Source organism: Onychomys torridus, chromosome 8, assembly GCF_903995425.1.
Source record: "Onychomys torridus chromosome 8, mOncTor1.1, whole genome shotgun sequence".
In the NCBI taxonomy this organism is placed as follows: domain Eukaryota; kingdom Metazoa; phylum Chordata; class Mammalia; order Rodentia; family Cricetidae; genus Onychomys; species Onychomys torridus.
The window spans coordinates 3,733,158-3,755,504 of NC_050450.1; the positions used below are offsets into that span (position 1 = coordinate 3,733,158).

Consider the following 22,347-nt stretch of genomic DNA (forward strand, 5'->3'; position numbering starts at 1 on the left):
GTCTCTAGAATATTTAAGGAAAGCACAGTGACTTAATGCCACCATTAACAATTTTTCTTTAAAACAATGCCAAACCTGTCTCTGCAGTATTATCTGACACACATAACCAAGGACTATGCAAATCCCCCAAATCCCTTACAGAAATGAGACTGAGACTACAGGAATTCGGGTTGTTCACAGGGCAACACTGACGCCCTGCTATTGAGAGCAAACATTCCTTACCTTGGTCACACCAGAGGCGGAAGAAAAGGAGGAACTAGCTCCTCCTTTACATTCCTTCTCTCGTGAGATGAACAACACGATTTTTAGTTGGCGTCTGTTTTTTATTAACCAAACAAATTGTATTTTGTTAAGAGAGAGAAAGCTTCCTTAAAAAGACTGCGAGGAACAGTTATTTTAATCCTGAAGGTGAAAAACAATGTGAGGCTTATTTTTAACTTTAAATAAGACCAAACTCTGGCCCTGGCACATGGATTCTACAGTAATCCACACTCTAAAAACAACATGAAAGGTACACTAGGAAATGAAGTGACAACATACCTTGATTGGTGGTCATGAGTTCACATAAAGAGTCTACTCTGGTTTAGTAAGGAAATATTTGGCTTTCCTCTGTTGTGTGTTAAAATCTCTGGGCTTTCATGCTCAGGGCTGGCTGCTCAGAGTCCCAGCCAGTGCACTGCGGACTTTGGTGCATTCTTAGACCTCACTGTGTAAGGACAACCCTCCCAGGAGGCTGGGCTGCTGCTGTGCAGCTCGGGACGGAGCAGATGAGAGTGGAGAGGCAACTACTTCTTATAGTAAAACAAACAATGGAGCAGCACAGAAACTTCAGATGCAACTGAGAGCAGGGCTGTTTATAAACAAACCAGTGCCTGACCTACCAACGCCCTCTGGAGACTTACATGAACATGGTGATACTGTTCTGCCCTGGACAAAGGTGCCACAGGTTCACAGTCTGGAAACTAATTAACGTGAGTGACCTCAAGTCTATTCTGGTACTGTAACTTTCTTTTTTACTACAGCTCACTGATTTTAGAGAATAAAAACATAAGTAAAAATAAATAAATAAACAAGTAAATAAAAATAAATAAATAAACAAGCAAATAAAATAAACAAGCAAATAAAAATAAATAAATAAATAAACAAGCAAATAAAATAAATAAATAAACAAGTAAATAAAATAAATCAAACCTGTGTGAATTAAAGTATTTATGAGATCACAGAGGGATGACAGATTAACAGATCCTTTTATAATGGTAAATACTTGCACACACACACACACACACACACACACACTGTTGTGCAGTGGGGCCATAATTTCTTTTCTTTTTTTTCCTTTGGAGACAGAGGCGTATTTGAAGTTCAGCTAGCTTCATCAGCAGCCTTTCTAGAGCAGGGGTTACAGGTGCTCACCACCACACCCAGCACACAGTTCTAACTCCCAACTAACCCCGTCAGTGCTGGTCAAGGCCTGTTCTTCCCTGCAGACTGCCTCCGTCATTACAAGCTCTCAGTGCTTAGCTGTCCACCCAACTGGGTGCCACCCAACAGCCCACAGGAACACAGCTGCGTCCCCTCCCCACAGCCCGCAGGGACACAACATCAAGCATGAAGACTCATTATCAAGAGACTCTTAGGAAATGGGCCTGCTTGACAGGAACTGCACAGCAATCATTTTAATATGAGCTATAATTACTTATAGGTATGTTTTCCATGGTGGAGATGTGGCTAGAGGGTACAGCATATGTTTAGCAGGTTATAGCCCTGGGTTCAACTGTTGGCAACACACACACACACATACACACAGGCTGTTTGTATTTAAGGAGTAAGCTTTATTTTCTGCGGATGGCAAATTTTTAATATATGTTTAAATTCATTTTCTTTTTCATTAAAATATAATCACATCATTTCCTTCTCCTCTTCCCTCCATCCCATCCCACATTCCTCAGATCCCCCTTTTTTCAATATTGTATGTATAATAAACAACGCCTAGGTATATAAATACAACCTGCTGCATCCTTTTAGTGTTGCTTGCAAGTGTATGTTTTTATAACGAATAAAAGAAGCCAAAGAGAAGTCTGAATTGTCCTTATTTCTAGTGCAGACTCTACTCATGTGTATTGAAACAGGGAACCATTTAGATATGATTTTTTTGTTTGTTTGGTTTTTGGTTTTTGGTTTTTTGAGACAGGGTTTCTCTGTAGCTTTGGAGGCTGTCCTGGAACTCGCTTTGTAGACCAGGCTGGCCCCGAGCTCATATGATTCAAAGACCACGTAGCCTGGTCAAGTTTCATCACTGTAAAACCAAATGTTTCTCTGTCTCCCAGATGTCCTAACATCTACACCTCCTAAACCTCCACAACAATATTTAAGTTATAGCCCCCGGTTTCCTTTCCAAATACACGCTTTTCTTTTTTTTGTGAATAGCCAATATTTGCTTTATACCAGGTGCTGTCTGAAGCTCTCTCCATGGACAGTTCATCGAACCCTTACTGTATGGTAAGCATCATCACCGTTTTACTGACAACAGAACGGGGGTTTAAAAAGTTTGGCTATTCACACAATAAAATGGCAAGCTTTGTGAAGTTAATTTAAGCTAAGCGGCAGTGGCACATGCCTTTTGTCCCAGCACTCTGGAGGCAGAGGCTGGAAGATCTCTGAGTTCAAGCCAGCCTGGTCTACAGAGCAAATTCCAGGACAGCCAGGGCTACAGAGAGAAACCTGTCTCAAAAAACAAAAACTAAACAATAAGTTAATTTAACAGATAAAAAATAACTGAATTCACTTTTTCCTTTATAGAAAAAGCCAGAAAAGCAAAATATTGTCTTCAGGGAAGTGACAGCCAAACTATGGCAGCTTGGGCCTTTACTTCCTGCAGAGTGCAGGGTTGGAAAGCTCGGGACCCTGGCTCTAACTCCCACATCGAGCTAACTGAATAAACAAATGGAAATTCAAATGTCCACAAGTAGACGATGCACATATATAAAAAAACATAAAAGTAAATTCCAGGCTTTTCAATACTAGCCATGCAAGTTGCTTGTCCAGTTAACCATGGACTCACATTCACATTATAACCTAGTAGCACCAACTTCTAGGTAGTCACTAAAGTGAATGAGTACTGACCTACACAGCATGGACGTTAACTGGGGTGTTATTCATAAATACCAAAAACCAGGAACACTCACCAAGTTTTCAACTTGTAAGTGGACAGACACTGCTCTGTGCTGTAGCTGTGCGATGGTGTAACTCAGCAAGAACATGGAGCAAACCAGAAACACTCACATGTACACTAGAGAGCAGCAATGAAAAGGCAAAGTATATATTATCCATATGACATCTGAAAATGCAAAACTTATAGGAAGATTGATCACAGAGAGTCATGGCAGCATCCTGAAAGACAAGGAAGCTTACACAGTGATGTGTATGGCCAATATTCACAATTATACCATAAAAAGTTATCTTAATGTTTGAAATTCTTTATTTCTTAAAAATCACAGAATAAAAGCAATTTATTCTTGAAGACATTCAGTGATGAGGATGAGACAGGAGAATCATGAGTTTCAGGCCATCTGGGTTGCATAGTAAGACCCCATTTCCAACAACAACAAAAATGAGCAAACAAAAAAAAAAAATGAAAGGAAAAAAAAAAAAGAACAGCAAGATAAAATTTGCAAAGCAAACAAAAAGAGGAGCAAACGAAACACCAGGAGGCTGATTGTTTTTGACAGTAGAAACTCAATGTCTGGTACATTCATGGCCCCTCTCATCTTCAACAATAGATATGAACACTGGTTATATATGTTTTCTGAGATTTTAAAAATGGGAACAAATTGTAAAATGTGAACTAATTATCTCTTTACATAAACTGTTTCTGCACACTGGAATAATGACAGCACAAGATGAATCCTTCTAAAGAAACAGGAGCTAAAGAACTCCTACAATCCACACTAACTAATACAGTTGTTCACAGAATTCTCCTCGGAAGCCTTAGCAGTTGGACACCTGGCCCTTCATCCCTCACTGTGGAGAGATTATTTCTGCACAAATTCTACAGAGTAGGAACTTTAAAAGTTAACAAAGTTGTCTGCCTAACATAAACTAGTACATCATACAATTGGAAACTTCATGTAATAATGACAAGACCAGCTTCAATAATTTACCTATTAATAAACACATCTTGGCATAAAGGAAAATTATACCACATGGATGTTGGTATTTAGCCTTGTTCAGATAAAAATGGCAGTAGGAAACAGTGAAAGACTTGATTTTCACTTGAGAAGTAAAATTCTCATTTTCAAATGTTGTTTAGTGGGGAGAAATCCCTATTTCCACAGAATGGCTATGATTTTACTCAGTCTATTTTGTATTTATTAGTATTTGTATAACAATATAATGACACCAAATAGCTTGGTATTAAAGCAATTCTCCCAGTGGCTAAAAATAAAAAGTGCAAAATTCAATTAATATAATAATCTCTATTTTTCATGTCATTGAACCTTAATAAATGAGGCCTGGAAATATTTACACATATGTCAGGTAAATACGCTTTATTTGCTTATTTTTGTACTAAATTGTTTTTGTGTACATCTTTAAAAAGAACTTACCCTTGAATCTCTATTCTTTTATTTTAAATGGGTAATAAAAACATAGTTTATTGCCTCTTTAGGTTGTATGTTCAGTTAAAATTGCAGCCATGCTGCCAGCCAGGGAAATGAGTGGGCTAACAGCAGCCACACTGACCAGGGAGGCAGGTAGGCTAACTGAAGATCTTCTATCCCATCCTTCTCCAAATCCAATCTCCAGTTTCACCCCTAACTCTGCAGCAGACCACCTGCTGAGGCCCCACTCCTCAACCCCCATCTCCAATGATCACGTAGATCTTCCTTTCCTACCTTCCCTCCCCTCAACCCTCACTGGTTTATCCCAGCCCCCAACTACAGCAGGCATTTCCTGGGGAACCCACTATAAATAAATTTGAGCATTAAGTCTGCTCTACAGAAAACACAAGAAGGAAAGCTTCAACCTGAAGAGGCTAACCACACTCAAGAAAAAATAAGGAACAAATAACCCAGACCAGAATATCAACAAGGGGGAAAATAAAGCTATAACTCAACAACAAAATAACAGGAATCCATAAAGAATGCTAGTTGATAACTCTCAACATAATGGACTCAATTCCCCAATAAAAAGACACAGACTGACAAGACAGGTTGGATTAGGAAACAGAATCCATCCATCACCCTGCTGCATCCAAGAAACACTCCTTACCATCACCTCAGGGTAAAAGGATAGAAAAACAATATTCCAAGTGGATGGATGGAAGAAGCAGCAGGTGTATTATTTTAATATCTACAAAATAGAGTTCAAACCAAAACTAATCATAACAGATAGGGAAGGGCAATATATACATGTCAAAAGAAAAATTCATCAAGAGGATAATGCACATCTATGTACCAAACACTATGACATCCAAGTTTATAAAAGAAACACAACTACACCTAAAATCACACATTGACCCTCACACACTGATAGTGGATGACCCAACTCTGCCCAATGGACAGGTCATCCAGACAAAAAAATGAACAGAGTTAAATAACATCATAAAACAAATGGACCTAGCAGATATTTACAGAACATTTCACGAAAGAAAGGAAGGAAGAAGGAAGGAAGGAAGGAAGGGAAATAAATAAATAGATAGATAGATAGATAGATAAATAAATAAATAAATAGATAGATAGATAGATAAATAAATAAATAAATAAACCAACCTTCTTATCAGCAGTTCATGGAAACAGTTCTCCAAAACTGACCACATACTTGGACACAAAGGGAGTCTCAATTGACATAAGAACATTAAAATAACTCCTGCATCCTATCTGACCACTACAGATTAAGGATGAATATTAATGACAACAGAAAAGAGAGAGTATACAAACTCATGGAAACTGAGTAACTCACTACTGAATTAAAAATGGGTCAAGACAGTACAAAACAGAACATATATCCAAACCGACAGGACACAATGAAAGGTGGTTCTAAGTGCAAATTCATAGCACCAAGTACCTACATTAAAATCTAAGGAAGACTTCATATTAGCAACTTAATAGAACACCTGAAAGATCTAAAGAAAAAAGAAAAAAAGAAACAGAAGAAATAACACCCAAAAGTAGAAGGCTAGAAATAATCTAACTCAGAGCTGAAATCACTAAAATTAAAAAAAATAATAATAACAAACAAAAAATACAAAGAATTAATGAGACAAAGAGCTGGTTTGTTGAGAAAAATCAATAAAATTGATAAATAAACCCTGGCCACATTTTCTAAAAAACAAAGATCCAAATTAATAAAATTAGAGACAAAAAAGGGACATCAAAACAGACGCTGAGGAAATCCAAAGAATCATAAGGACATACTATAAAATCTGTACTTTACCAAATTGGAAAACATAAAAGAAATGCATAAATTTCTTGATATATACATCATACTAAAGTTAAAACAAGATCAAATAAACAATTTAAAAAGGCGCAAAACCCCTACTGAAGTAGAAGCACTAATTAAATTTTCCCAACCAAAAAAGCCCATGGACAGATGGATTCACAATTTTACCAGACCTTCAAAGAATTAACAACAATACTCTAATTATGCCACAAAATAGAAGCAGAAGGAATATTGCCCAATTGTTTTAATGAGTCCCCAGTTATCCTGATACCTAAACCATACGAAGATCCAACAAAGACAGAAAATTACAGACCAATTTCCCTTGTTAAGATATATGCAAAAATATTCTGAAGGAAAACCCCCCAAAACAAAAAAAACCTCCAAACTTGCAAACCAAATACAAGACCACATCAAAAAGGTCATCCACCATGATCAAGTAGGCTTTTTCCTAGAGATATAGGGATCTTTCAGCACATGTAAATTGATAAATGTCAATTATAACATAAACAGACCAACGACAGAAACCACATGATCATCTTATGAGATAGAGAAAAGACAAAATCCAACATCCCTTTTTGATAAAGCTTGGAGAGACTAGACATACAAGGCACACACCCTGCAGGCAATTTACAGTAAGCCCACAGCCAGCATCATTTTAAAGGGAGAAAACTCAAGCCATTTCCACTAAAATCAGGAACAAGACAGGATGTCTACTTTCACTGCTCTTATTAACTATAGTCCTTAAGTCTTAGCTAGAGCAGTAAGACAAAGGAAGGGGAGAAGTCAAAGTATCTTCATTTGCAGATACGATTTTGTATGTAAATGACTGTAAAATTATATCAGAAATGTCTACAGCTGATAAACACCTCTGCCAAAGTAGCAGGACACAAAATTAACACAAAAATCAGTAGCTTTCCTGTATACAACAGACTGAGCAAAATCAGGGAAGCACACACAAAAATATTATCTAGGGATAATTTTAACCAAGCAAGTGAAAGACTTGTACATCAAAATATTTAAGACACCAGAGATGGAAATTGAAGAAAATATCAGAAGATGGAAAGATCTCCCTTGCACATGGATCAGTAGCATTAATACAGTAAAAATGGCCATCCTACCAAAAGCAATCTGCAGATTCAATGCAATCCCCATCAAATTACCAATACAATTCTTCATAGCTCTTAAAAGAACAATTTCCAACTTCATATGTAAACACACATGAAAACCAAAATAGCTAAAATACTCCTGACTAATAAAAGAACTGCTGGAGGTGTCACCATCCCAGACCTCAAACTGTACTACAGAGCTCTAGTAATAAAAAAAGCGTAGTATTAATATAAAAACAAGCACATTGATCACTGGAGTTTAGTTGAAGACCCAGACATAAGTCCACATATCTATAGATGTGATTTTTGACAAAGAAGCTAGATATTCACACTTGGGGGAAAAAAGACAGCATCTTTTACAAATGGTGCTGGTCAAACTGAATGACAGCATGTAGAAGAATCCAACAGATCCATATTCATCACCCTGCACAAAAAAATTACAAATGGATTAAGGACCTCAACATAAAGGCCAGAATCACTGAATCTGACTGAAGACAAAGTGGGGAACAGTCTTGAATTCACTGTCACAACATGAATAAAACAAATGACAGCTTATGCTTGTGAGGATGTGGGGTAAGGGGAACACACATTCACTGCTGGTGGGTGTGCAAGCTTGTACAGTCACTATGGAAAGTCAATGTGGCAGTTCCTCAGGAAGCTGGAAGAGATCTCATTCAAGAACCAGCTATACCACTCTTGGGAATATATCCAAAGGTCACTTCATCCTACTCCAGAGATATTTGCTTATCCATGCTCATTTGTGCTCTATTTTTAATAGCCAGAAATCGGAAAAAAGCCTAGATGTCCAAGAGAATGAACGAATAAAGAAAATGTAGTACATTTACACAAAGGAGTATTACTCAGCTGTTAAAAAAATTCTTGAAATTCCTAAATAAATAGTTGGAACTAGAAAAAATCGTTCTGAGTGTGGTAATCCAGACCCCAAAAGACAAATACGTTAAGCGTTCATTTATATGTGGCTGCTAGCTGTTAAGTCTTTGATAGGCACACTACTATCCACAGCACTACAGAGGTTAGGTATAGTGTAAGGGACTAGTGTGGCAGGTACTAAGGTGGGAAAATAGAATATATAGTTTAAGGGAAGAAGAGGGGGATGGAATGGGAGGATTAAATGGAGGTGAGATGAGAAAGAGGGTAAGGGAGGGAATTCAGGAAAGGATAGTTAACACTAAGGTGGCATTTGAGGAGTTACATGGAAACCCATTGCAGTAGAAGCTTCTTAAAATATATACATATATGAAAGAAATCTAAATGGAATAAAAAAAAAAATAAGAGAAGAGACAAAGCTCCAACTAGATCTCTTTTTCCCACCAAATGAAACCTACAGTTGAGTTGTTGGCCAAAGGGGTCCCATGGAAAACCCCAAACAACTCGGGCTCTTGCCAAGACCACTGGTGGCCCTCCACAAACTGATGATCAGGCTCTATTGCTAAAGACAACACCTATACAACTCACTGAATGTAGGTAAGTGAAGCTGGTACCTACCTAGAGCCTTCACCCCTACTGACTACTGTTCATGATACTTGAAGGTACGATATACGCTATCTGAGGAGAAATGTAAACACCAACCCAGCTACAAACTCTGAAATCTACAATAGTGACCTGCCTGCATGATATACTAGTGCCAATAGTGGCAGTAACCAACTACTATCTGATGGGATTTAAGGTCCACTCCATGACACCTATTATTGCTGAGATGGGCCTAGGAGAAAACTAACTACTGTTCTGCTAAAGAAAGAAAAAAAAAATTTTTAAAATGACTCCTACAGAAAATTCTGCTATACCCATAGGTAAGTGCCTCCTCAGCCATCATCAGAGAAGATTCCTCCTGCAATAGATGGGAACTAACACAGAGACCCACAAGTATACACGTGCAGAGAGTAAAAGACCTTGGAACACTCAATCCTACATGGGATGTCTCTATTAAATCCCTCCCTTCATGGCTGAAAGATTATGAGAGCCAGAGAGACTGGGAGAAATCAAGGTAACTATCTTTCAGACACAGCAGGACTGACACACATAGGAACTCAGTCTGGCAGCACTCACAGATCCAACCCAAAAGGAGTCCCAATGCTGAATGAGGAAGTGGACACAGCTGCCATCTTACCCAGAACCTATGCCCATTGACAACTGCTTACAAAGAAAAAGTCTTGTTTTGTATATACTTAAGGGAGGTCCCATACCCAGCAGTAGACAGTCAACGCAAAAACTGAACTCAATGCTATTTTTGGAGATGTTTATCTTATAATGCTTTTGTTTATTTATTATGGCTTCTGATTTTGTACCTCTCCTCTCTCATTCTCTCTCTTTCTCTGTGTGTGTGTGTCTCTCTCTCTTTCTGTCTATATGTATATGCGTTTCTCATGCATTTTGTTTTTGTTTTTTCTCTTTTCTGTCTGTTTGCTTTGTTTTATTCTGGTTTGTTAGTTCTTTTATTGACTTATCTGGTTTCTAAAGAGAGAGAAAGAAGGTGTGGAGTTGGAGTTGGATGAGTGGAGATGAAAAAGGAAAATCATGATCAGAATATACTGTATGAAAAAATATTTTCAATAAAAAAGTAAAGTAAAAGGTTTAAAGTGGAATCATCACAACAAAATTATTAAGTTATAGTATTATCATAACAAAATTATTAAAATGTGAAAGGTTTAAAATAGGGTCATCACAATAAAAAAATTATAACTAGAATCTAGTCGGCCATCTATTTAGGCTTCTCAACTTTAGCCAGCCAGCCTGCCTGCTTCCTGAGTCCTATGTGCTTAGTCTGATCAAAAGTCCCACTGTTCATGTTATTTCTCTAAAAAGTCGTTGGATTGTTTTGTCCCCTCTTTGGACAGTGCACAGGTGTGGGGACTGTAGACAGTCATTCCACAATGATGTCCATTCCAAACCTTCACTCCTCCTCCTTGCTTTTGTTCCCAAGTGTCTGGCTAATGGACCGCCACTGAAGTTTGAGGAGTGTCTGGGAGGATATGCAGAGTTTTATCAGGCAGCAAAAGAAGAGAAAGTTTAGGCCTTATAGTGAGGGACTCCATCAGGTTTGCACGTCTCCATGGTGCAGGCTGCCACTCTACAGGAGGTTGTGGGCTCTCTCCCGTTTACCTTTTCACTCCTGTCTCATGCCCTTCTCTACCACAAATATGTTCCCAACAGTCACTTTGGATTTGTGAAGGGAAAAAAAAAATGTTTATCTGCAGAAATTTCCACAGGGACCTATTTTTTAATCCAACTCTGAAATAAGGACACAGTCCCAAAAAAGCCTCCTCTAGGGCTTTAAGAAAATAAAATGTAGGTTTTGTCCTTGACAGGTGAAGCAAAGGGTAAATTACCACCAATTGTACTAATTTGGGACAGGAACAAGAAGGCTTTCATTTCTCTAGGTTTTATTGGCCAAAATTGCTCCAAATTTTTCCTAAATATTCTCTCTCTTCCCCAGGAGCCTCAAGTACAGCCAGCTGGGTTAACAGCAGCCACTAAGGTCACCAAAAACACTTTTACATTTATTTAGTGTGTGTGTGTGTGTGTGTGTGTGTGTGTGTGTGTGTGTCTGTGTGTGTGTGTGTCTGTGTGTGTGTGTGTGTGTGTCTGTGTGTGTGTGTGTGTGTGTGTCTGTGTGTGTCTGTGTGTGTCTGTGTGTCTGTGTCTGTGTGTGTGTGTGTGTGTGTGTGTGTGTGTGTGTGTGTGTGTGTGTGTGTGTGTGTGTGTGTGTGTGTGTGTGTGTGTGTGTGTGTGTGTGTGTGTGTGTCTGTGTCTGTGTCTGTGTGTCTGTGTCTGTGTCTGTGTGTCTGTGTCTGTGTGTCTGTGTGCTGATTGTCTTTTTCCATCATATGAGTCCCAGAGACAGATCTTAGGTCCTAGGGCTTGTTTGAAAGTGCTTTTCCCTGCTAATCCACCTCAGTGGCTCATGCTACAAAATTCTTAGAGGCTTCAGTAAGAATATGAAAAAAAAAAATCCAAAATGTAACCAGTTAGCAAACTTATTTCTCCATGCCTTCTGATATATAATGATATTGTTAATTATAGTTTCTCTTGACATATCAGTATTATGGTACAGAAATAAATTTCCAAAGGAAGAAAATTAGTAAAACCACATTCAGTAAACATCTAGATAACATTTTCCAAGTTACCATCTCTGTAGGGGAAATATGTCAAGGATAAAAAAGAAGCCAACTTTGAACAACACACCACAGCACGTTTCTCTCAACTGAGGCTCATTGAATAGATGGCTACAGGATAAATTATAAAAATACCTGAAATTTCCTTATTATTATCCTATCAATTTCTCTCTCTCTCTCTCTCTCTCTCTATATATATATATATATAGATAGATAGATAGATAGATATAGATAGATAGATAGATAGATAGATAGATAGATAGATAGATAGATAGATAGAGATATTTCTACCCAAAACAGCAATGCTGAAATAAAGGTTTGTTTTCCATAGCTGGTAGTATGCTTAGGATTATACAACTCATACAGTACTGACATGCAACATTTTTGATTGCACAATAATCATTGATTAAAATCAGAACAGTCTCATATAAGTAAGCAAGTTCACTGCTACTGAAATACAACTCATTGCTGTCCTCAACATGGGATAGTATACAAGTGGCTAAGATGAAGGTTTAAAGTTGTTTTTTTCCAGTATGTATAAGTGATTGCCTGCATGCATTCATGTGAGCCATAAGTGTGCCTGGCATCCATGGAGCCAGAGGAGAGTGTGAGATCCGCTGGAACTGGAACAGTCGTGAGCAGCTATGTGGGTGCTGAGAACCACATCTGAACCCTACAAAACAGCAGCAAATTCTCTCAACCACTGAGTCCTCTCTCTAGCCCCAAGACTCAGGTTTAGAACACTAGAAATTTAGAGTTAACAGCAGCAAAATGGAACTTTTTAAAATGAATTTGAAAATTAAATTCAAAATCTTTCTAATATGGCTGTCGAATCACTGGAACTCAACACAGTATATGTGGCTCATACTTTGGCCCCTGTTCATTTCTTTCCTAGGTTCACAGTTCCTTCAGCCATACCTTCTATCAGTCTTGAGTCATAAGGGTTCAAACATAACTAGGTGTCCTGGCCCTTGTGGATTACTTTCAACATATTTTTTGAAAGTATATTACTGAATGTCCTTGTGATGTTCTTTAGTACTTTTTCCCCACAGCTTCAGAGAATATGGTGAATGCCCATTCATTATTAGGGTCAATATGCACCTTCTGCAAATACTGCATATAATTTTATTAAACCATTTCTAGTGAATAGCAAAAAGGAAAGCTGCTTAGGAAATGGTGATTGACAAGTTTGGTTAGAGTCCTTTCTATTACAGGTGCACAGAGGATCCAGGAAGGTTGTCTAGAACAGTGTCCTCCAAACTTTGTTTTGTTTTGTTTTTTTGAGACAGGGTTTCTTTGTGTAGCTTTTGGAGCCTGTCCTGGAACTCATTCTGCAGACCAGTCTGGCCTTGAACTCACAGAGATCTGCCTGTCTATGCATGCCAAATGCTGGGATTAAAGGTGTGAGCCACCACCACCTGGCCCTCCAAACTTCTTAATGGAATATCCCTTTGAGTATAAAATTTAACATAAATATCTAACGTATCAATGAGCTAATATGCATGTTAGAAAATAAAAATAAAACCCAAGATAGGTGCTAGAGAGATTGCCCAATGGTTAAGAGCACTGGCTGCTCTTCCAAAGAATCTGGGTTCGGGTCTCAGCACCTATATGGTGACTCACAGCCCTCTGTAACTCCAGTTTGTGTAGATTTGGCACCCTCTTCTAACCTCTACAGGAACCAAGCGTTCATACAGTGCACATATATTCATGCTGGGAAAAACACTTATAAACATAAAATAAATAAATCTAAAAGAAAACAACTTAGGATGAAATAAAGGCTAAAACATGAATAAACATGCTCCTGTTGTTTTAAAAATCTTGCTTACATAGTTCAGAATATAGCAGTCTGAAAGAGTTTCTTTCCATCCATGGTACTGACTCTGGTTGAGGGTCCACTGCTACACTTTCTAACCCAAGCTATAGATCCATAAACCCATCTGCCAACTATACAAAGGTTTCTTTAAAATTCTAGCAAATTGCTGTCTGTATTTCAGATTACAAGGGGTTGCTTTATTTACCATTTTAAAGCTTGGTGTACAGTCTACTAAAACCACTTCAATGATTTATACAAAATTAAAAGAATCTTATTGCAATAAGGCTATATAGACAGAAGTCAATTTTTGAAAAGAAATAAACAATACACATTAACACCTAATCTAATAGAGATCTTTCCAGGCAATCATTTAAAAATCTTTTCTCTAGTACATTTTACCAACACTCTAGACTGAAAGTACTTTCTCATGCAAAGACAGCGTCGACCTCAAGGGAAAGACTGTAGTCTACCAGGAAAGCTTCTACACACTGCATGGGGCAGTATCAAATGAGAACACGCAGACCTTTTGTACAGCACTTGTTCAAGTACTATGCCCACTGTGGAGCCTGTGGTGTTTACGGTCAAGTAGTACCAAGTACTACAAGAATTCCACTGTCTGAGACAATGATAGTATCAGTCAACATAACTGGCAGATTGTAAAATGGCAGGCATGAAGGGCACAGTGAGCTTGCATGTTCACCACCTATACTTCTGCCAGAATTCCCAGATACGTACTGTACATCCCTAGGATCAGATATACAAGATGTAGCTGAGACAGAATGAAGGTGCCAGAGAACCTCTAGGAATTAGGAACACTGCTAAGTGTAGTGGCTCAGGCCTGCATGCCAGCACTCAGTAGGCAGAGACAGGAGGATTTCTGTGAGTTAGAGGGCAAGTTTACATAGTGAGTTCAAGGTCCAGCGCGTTTGGGCATCAGGGGAAAGTGGTGAGTCTTTTTTTAAGTCCTTATGAAAAACATTTCATTTTGTCACCTGCTTCCTGTCCCCAGCAGTCTGTCTACACACAACACTCAATACTCTGAAGAAGATGATGTCAAGAAGACATATTAATCACACTTGGGTTCCTAAATAGTTCTCAAGGATCTTACACATTTCATTTTCAACATTCAAATTATCCCTAAGACTTAAATAAATCATACATATGACTTATACTGATTAGTTTTTACTGTCAACCTGACACAAACTGGATTCTCCAGGGAAGAAATAACCTCAGTAGTGGAACTGCCTCCACTAGGTTTCCTGTGGACATGCCTGTGAGGAACTGTCTTGAATAATAATTGATTAAGGCGGGCCCAGCCCACTGTTGAGAGCATCATTCCTAAGCTCTAAGAAAACAAGATGAGCAAGCCAGAAGGCTAAAGCCAGTAAGCAGCATTCTTCCGTAGTCTCTGCTTCAGTTCCTGCCTTGAGTTCTTGCCCTGGCTTCCCTGAGTGTTGACTTTATCTGGAAATGCAGGTTGAAATAAACCCTTTCCTTGCCAACTTACTTTGGATCATGGTGGTTATCACAGCAACAGCAAGCAAACAAAGACAGAACTTAAACACATTATAGCACCAATGCTAAAATTATGATCCAGATCAGCCTCATTTTGCCTACAAAAGTACTGAGAAACCAGATGATTTCAAGCTGCAGGCTTCCAAAATTTTAATCATATTCTCTAGATCAGTCTAGATTGCAGAAAGTCTAACACTATAATTTGATCCTGGGATATAATCACCACACTGAAAAAAAATTAAAACGATTTCATTAGTTTATAAATCCTTATCTAAAAGTACCAGAACAGGGCTGGGCATGTAGAGCAGTAGTAGAGCTAGTTATGCATGGGCTCCAGGTTTGATCCCAGCACCAAAAATAATAAATAAATAAAAATGAAGTAAGATTATCTGGTAAAGAAGTATCTGAATAAAAAATGATCTCAGACTAAAGACATAAATTAAAATAAGATTTTTTCGAAGCCTAGAATTCAAATAAATGATCATAAATGATATAACCCAACACTTTGCTAAAGAGACTGCCAAGCTAAGTCCTCCCTAGGAATGTAAATTGAAGCAGCAACTGAAAAATATCAGAAAACTGCAAGTCGCTTTCCTCTGACACCTTAATCAAGTTCTTTTAAAGAAAAAGCTATCTTCATAAAGATAGTAAGACAATGAACCCGTCAGACTAACAACAACAACATTTTTAAGACATAATTTATGTTGTTCAGGCTGACCCTTTCTTAGCCTCTGAATTAAGTATAACTATATATTTTGTTACCATACCCAGTCAAATTTAGGTTTGATAACTATATTCTTTCCTCAAGAAAAGAACAGTTTAAAGCATACAGGAAGTACACAAGTATTTGATTTGAAAATGTATTAATAAGTAAGTTTTTCTAAGAATCTGGGAACTTTTTGAGTACTCATAAAGAACATGCTCAATCTGATATTGCCCAGTGAAATTATGGTCATTTTCATAATTTGTATTGTATTATTCAACAGTATTCACAATGCTATGTCATAGATGTATTTATCAGATAAAGTTATGACTTTAAAACAAGAACCCAGTCACATCAACATATACTCTTCATCTGAGCAATGAGGTGGGCTCATGGAACACTCACAGACCAGAAGCATTTATTTAAAAATAAGGTGTACTCTGACTAGAACTGCCTGATGTGTTTGCATTTAGAAAAAGTGTTTTTATTCTACTACAGCAAATTTAATTCTATTTTAAATAAAAGTTTGTCTTTCCCATCACCCAGGAGACAAAGACAGGCATATCTTTGAGTATGAGGCCAGTCTGGTCTACATAGCAAGTTCCAGGATGGCTAGGGCCACACAGAAAGACAAACACACACAAAAACAAAGTTTGTCTAAAAGTGCCATATTCTAACTTTTATCCCTTGCAGTTTATTAAATATCAATGTAAGAATTTATATTCAGTATTAATGACCCTTATCAATGTCAGCATAAAATCATGAACCAGGGTGGTGTTCACAGGATCATGGTACTAAAGGGTAAAGTAGGCATGGTAATCATATTAACCAGCTTCAAGGGGGAAATTAGTTCCAGTTTGCAGCTGAATTCCATCTTTTCAGAGAATTTTTAGGTATTTTTTTCTGCTTACTAATGCTATTTTTTTTTTATTGGCTTCTGGGAATAGTTTCAGTTCTGCTTTGGGCAATTTAGTTATTTATATGAATACACTGACTTGTGATCAACAGTAAGCTATATAGTAAGGTGAGGTTTCTCAGCAGGGTCAGCGGGTGTAGCTCAGTGGCAGAACATAACCCTATCATGCTCGAGGCTATGAGTTCAATCCCCACTTACAAAACTTACTAAATAAAAGTGAAAAATAAGGAGCTGGTTAAGATAGCTTTCTGTCCTCGCAGAGGACCTGATATGAGTTCTACATCAAGTACCTCAAAACTGCTGATAACTCCATCTCTACAGAATCCGCACCTTTTCCTGGCCTCTGTGGACACTCAGACACACATAACCATACACAGACATACATTTATACCCATAACTAAAAATAAAATAAGTCTTGTTTTTTTAACTAAAAAATAAAATCAATAACGCACTGAAGTAACTATTAGCCCTTGTGGGTGAAGATTGTTATTGCAATTATCTCAATTAAGAGCTTTGCTGGCCAGCAGTGAAAGTGCTTGCTCCCTAGCCTGAAGACCCAAGTTCAAGCCCTGGAGCCCACATGGTGGAAGATAAGAACTGACTCCTGAAGTTGTCCTCTGACCTCCACACACATGATCTTCCACCAATGGGGTAAAAGAGCCCATTTGCCACCAGCTTTAAAAGGAATGAATATTCCTTTTATAGTTTTTGACTTTTTATGTATGATCCTCTGATATTAGTCTTTAACCACCTGGCAAATCTCATATTACTCTCAAGAGTCACTGTACAGCTGTCTCAAAAGTGACACTGTCCTGCTCTTGCACAGGACATGAAGCCTTCTTTCTCTTTGTGTGGCCACAGCACCTTCCCACTCCACTGCATGGTTATTGAAGAGCCTTGTGTTAATACGTTCCAGTTACTAAAGTGAGATTATTGAGGGCAAGACTGCCTTTACTTCTCTATCACAGTAATAGCCATCTAACTTTGATGTGGAGAGATTCCATCTGATCTGCTCAATACTAGAAGTTTTATATAAATACCATGCTCTTCAGTTATGTAAAGGAGAAAAGTCAGCTTTATAGAAAACAGTCTGATGCTGAGGTCAGCTGACTCTTCATGGAGTTTGGTTATTTCCAAGTGAAGAGAAAGAATGTTTTGTGCAACCTCACATTAGCGCTGACTATGCTGGGGCACACACCTTTTCCCACATTATAGATCTTTGGTTGTATAGGGTAATGTAATGTCTGAAGGTTAAACAAGCAGGCTGATTTTACAGTACAGCTTGTCAATGCATTACTATCATATTTTAACTCCTGTGGTTTAAATATGAAAGCACCCATAGGGCTCATGTGTTTGAACGCATGGCCCAGGCCGGTGGCCATCTTTGCTGGAGGAAGTATGACACTAGGGGACAGCTTTCAACTTTCACAGCTTGTCCTACTTCCCATTTCCCCAATGCCTCCTGGCTGCCAAGCTGCCTTCATGCTCTCCGTGATGGGTTCCCTCTCTCTGAAGCCAAAATAAGCCCTTTCTCCCTTAAACTGCTTTGGTCATAGCAACAAAGAGAAAATAAGACAACCACAGAATGTAAAAGCACAGCTTAGCACCCTACAATTTTCCCCCAGAATACATTATCTGCCTTCTCCATAGGTCTCAGCACTGCCTGCTGCTTCACCCCACATTCTGAAGATGTTTGCATATTGGACTTCCTCCTGTAAGAGTTCCATGGTTTGTCTCACATGATCTCCCTTGAACATTCAAGCTCCTTAATCTCAGCAGAGTACGAGCTATTTCCCTAACACAGCATTGGGACAGTGAAGGTCTTTACAGTCATTCAGTTCCACATTCACTGTTTGGGTCCCCTCTGTAATGCCTTTTACCAACATTTGTGCAATTTTTATCTGAGTACAACTGGTAATAATAAAGTTGTTGTTGAACAAATCACCCTGCTTTAAAAACAGCACTATTATTAGGAAGTTTATCCTTAAAGTTGTTACTGCTGTATACTCTCTAATGTAAACATAAAATAGTCTGTTGTAACTGAAACAGGCTTGTCTTTTCTATCACATTTTAATTTACCTTTAACTTTTATATTGATCATTACATTTCTGTAAAACCATTATTAACAATTTAAAATCTATAAGAAGTTGTAAAGAAGCAAAGTCAATGTCCTAGGCAATGATGACAAACTCCCTTCTGCTCAATTTTAAGGTTACTCAAATGGAACTATATATGCTTCACAGAGAGAGGAGGTAGCATGTGTGAGAGCATGCTCAGAGGTGCAGCACTTTCACACTGTGCCCTGTGGTGTGGTCTGAGTGCCACGCAGTGCAGGGAGGAGAGAGAGATTACAAAGCTGCCTTGATTTCTGGTCATTGTGACTCCAAAGATGAGCCCTCAGCACACACTCCTTAACTCAAGAAAAATAATCATTTTAGCTCATGTGGGGAAGGATCTACCCTCACCATGCTGACAAGATTAATTTCCACAGCTATGCCTTCCTAAGACTTTCTCAAGGACATTTCACTTTGTGTGTTGACTTTAAATATATATAAAATACATATTTATACCAAGAATAAGACATGACCAACTCACAGCAATCCTCCTGCCTTAGCCTTCTGAGTGTTGGTATTACAAGTGTGAGCCACCATGTCTAGCTTTGTGCTAGACTTTTAAATGCTGACTGTTCATCCCCACTGTTCTGAAATGTCTTCTCAAGTTATGTCTGTGTCTATTAACATCTTAGTTTAAAAACAGCACATACATAGCATTAAGTTATGAAAGAAAATGTATGTATCTGTAGTGCCCATTCCGAGCATAAGAGGCCAAAAACTTTTTTTTTAAATTTGTGTTTGGGAGGAAGGGCATGCATGCAGATAAAAGAAAAACCAGAGGAAGCCGGTCCCCTTCTCCTATCAGGTGAATATCCCAGGGATGGAACTTAGGTCTTGGGCTTGGCAGCAAGCATCTTTACCCACTCAGCCATTTTCTCACTAGCCTTTTGACAAGATTTTTGTATAATCCTATTGATTGCACCCTCCATCTTCTCCCCCATAAAGTGAAGACAACACTCCCACGGAACTGGATCACATGTGATTGTTTTATGATGTATCCCATTTAAATGAGACTTTTAAAATATAAAACAATTCCTGATTACCTAATCTAAAGCCTACTGCTCCCAACCCCTCAATACTTCTCTGTCTTAAGAAAATGGACACTGCTTAAAAGTTCAATTTTTTTAAAACTTTTATTATGACTTATCCCACTTTCATGAAAATTTCACCAGTGGCCTTGCACGCTAGCACCATATCATAGCACCTAGCACAAAGTCAATGTTCAATAACTATTTTATGAAGAAATGAAAAGTTAACACTAATGACAGTAACATCTTCAAAGAAAGAATGTCTTGATAAGTATGAAGGGGGGTCCTAGGAAAGGTGGACATGTAGTTGGTGAAGGAACAGAGGAAGTGGAAATTACATAAGCCACCCAGGCTGTGACGTCCAAAGAAGAGGCCCACTAAGCCACAACAGGAACAGGTATCTTGGTGACAGATGTGTACCACAAAGACTACCCCTTTCCTTTGGACTGTCTCTCATTAGTGTTTACCCCACACCATTCCATCTACCTCAGAGTCTCCCAGCAGGATTCTAGTTGTCATCAACTTCCATGTACAGACAGCCAGAGGGAAACAACATACAAACTGAGTACCCAGACATCCACTTGGTTTGACAGGTGTTTTTAAAAGTCAAGCATTTATAATAAGAAACCTATGTTTCTTGTGAATTTGATGGTTGAGAAAATTATGTTAGACCTATGCTCTCAATACTCACTGAAAATTCCACCAGTGGGATTTTAGAGACCTCCCCCTGTGTTTGCTCCTCATCATGGGAGTAAAGTCAGTAGATCTTGCTCTTGCCTTTGCATTTAAACTACCATAACCAATATGAGAATTTCACAGCTTTTGTGACCTGGGATAACTGTTTTGTCTTCATAGGACTGAAATTCTTCTCTAAACTGGGGATAAAAACTAGATGATTCTGTTTCTATTAGGATCTTTGCAGAAATGTGTAAATATAGATATATAATAGGGATTTTAAAAATACTACAAATTAGCCTATCTATGTGAATATACTAGGCTGTTTCATTAATCTGAGTCTAAACACAAACAAACAAACAAACAAACAAATAAATAAATAAATAAAATCAGAAAAGGCTGAGACAGAGGAGGGAAAGGAAGGACACGTGGTTACAAAAGAGCAAAGCACTACAGTGTGGCTACTCGTACCAGACTAAACTCTTCTAAGAATAAGACTCCACCACACCTTTAGAAGGTAAATGACCTGAACTGAGGGAGAAAAAGAAAATTGCTGCCGTCCATAAAGCTGCTCTGTGTGGCCCAAAGAGCCTGACTCCTTGCAACATTAAGGGAACCTTGCCTTTGCATAGCAAAGCAGCTCAGGAGTCTCCATGAGACATAGGAGGACACCCAGACAGCCAGGACTGGAATCTAAGGCAAACTGAAAAGCCCCTTCCCAAATGCAGCTTCTACATGATTTTACACTTTTCAGATGTATGTGTTACAGGCTTTGCATCTAACACAACACAAAATTTTGCTGATGTAAACAATTATTTCATTCTAAGTATTATTTGAAATTATGACAATACAGAATTGTGGGAGAGGAGAAAAGAACAATTTGCAGTATGTGTACTAAAACAAAATAAACAAAAGCTAACAGGCAGGCAGCTCCAAGTGTTTCTGAGCAGAGCAGTATTTGCTAGCAATGACAGGATACAGATTTTCTAATTGAAATCCCTATTTTTACTCCATCATCCTAGCTCAAGGACAAAGCAGGTCACAGGGGCTTCAAATAGTGTACTTGAAAACAATCTACACTCTAAAGAGACAGAAGGATTTAATTCAGAAGTTAGAATAAAATTTTTAAAAAACAGGAAGAAAGTTATTCAAAATTAACCACTAGTATTAGCTCTATGACCTATTTACCAGACTATGTTAGGTCAGGCAGCATTTCAGCATTATGTGTCAAATAATATTTAAAAAACATATGACCGACCTAATGTGAACTCACAGTGGAATGATTTGCTGTCTGCCTTGACAATGAATGATCTGAATCACTCTTAGAACTTTATTTAGTTTTCTATTTAATACTTTTATAAGAAACAACACTGAACAGTTCATTTTACATATTTATCAACATAAAACACACATGGTTCCTAAATTTCACTGAAGACCTGAAAAGATCTTAGCATTGAGAGAGTTAGCAAAAGGCTCAAAACACACTGAAATCTAGCAGCCCCCCGAGAAAGATGGGGGCAATCAAAACCAGTGCTCTCAGCAGACCAAGAATCCATGCATTCTCAATCTTCATGAAAGAGGCCAGCACCAGGGCTGGGTATCAATCTGGCTACACCATGAACAGAAGCAGACATCTTACAAGGTCTAAACCCACATGAAGTGAGGAGCAGCACCTGGCTCTGCACCCTGGACTTTGAGTGTCTGGACCGGGACAACCAGTGCTCTGTGTGGACTGGCTCTGCTCTCCTCAGTTGGGATCACCCTCAAGAGCGGCCAAATGTATCAGTGTTGATATAACAAAGACTTTGAACCTTTTATTCTTTCAAAGTAATATATCTTAAATGCATCCAGACAAAAATACTTTTTAATTTCAGAAAAGGAAAATATTCATCATGTTGTTATT

At 38.3% G+C, this 22,347-nt stretch overlaps 1 protein-coding gene across 3 annotated transcripts in view; it reads right to left on the reverse strand.

Annotated features, from left to right (window-relative positions):
• Positions 1–22,347, reverse strand: part of Fgd4 (FYVE, RhoGEF and PH domain containing 4) — a 213,395-nt gene that overhangs the window by 142,791 nt on the left and 48,257 nt on the right. Inside the window, exon 1 of one of the 3 annotated variants that reach the window (XM_036195884.1) lies at positions 541–671. The exons of the other annotated variants lie outside the window; for them this stretch is intronic. Coding sequence (XP_036051777.1) covers positions 541–556 — 16 coding nt within the window. The 5' untranslated portion in view covers positions 557–671. Of the gene's footprint in view, positions 1–540; positions 672–22,347 lie in introns of those variants that run through there. 3 annotated transcript variants of the gene reach the window in all.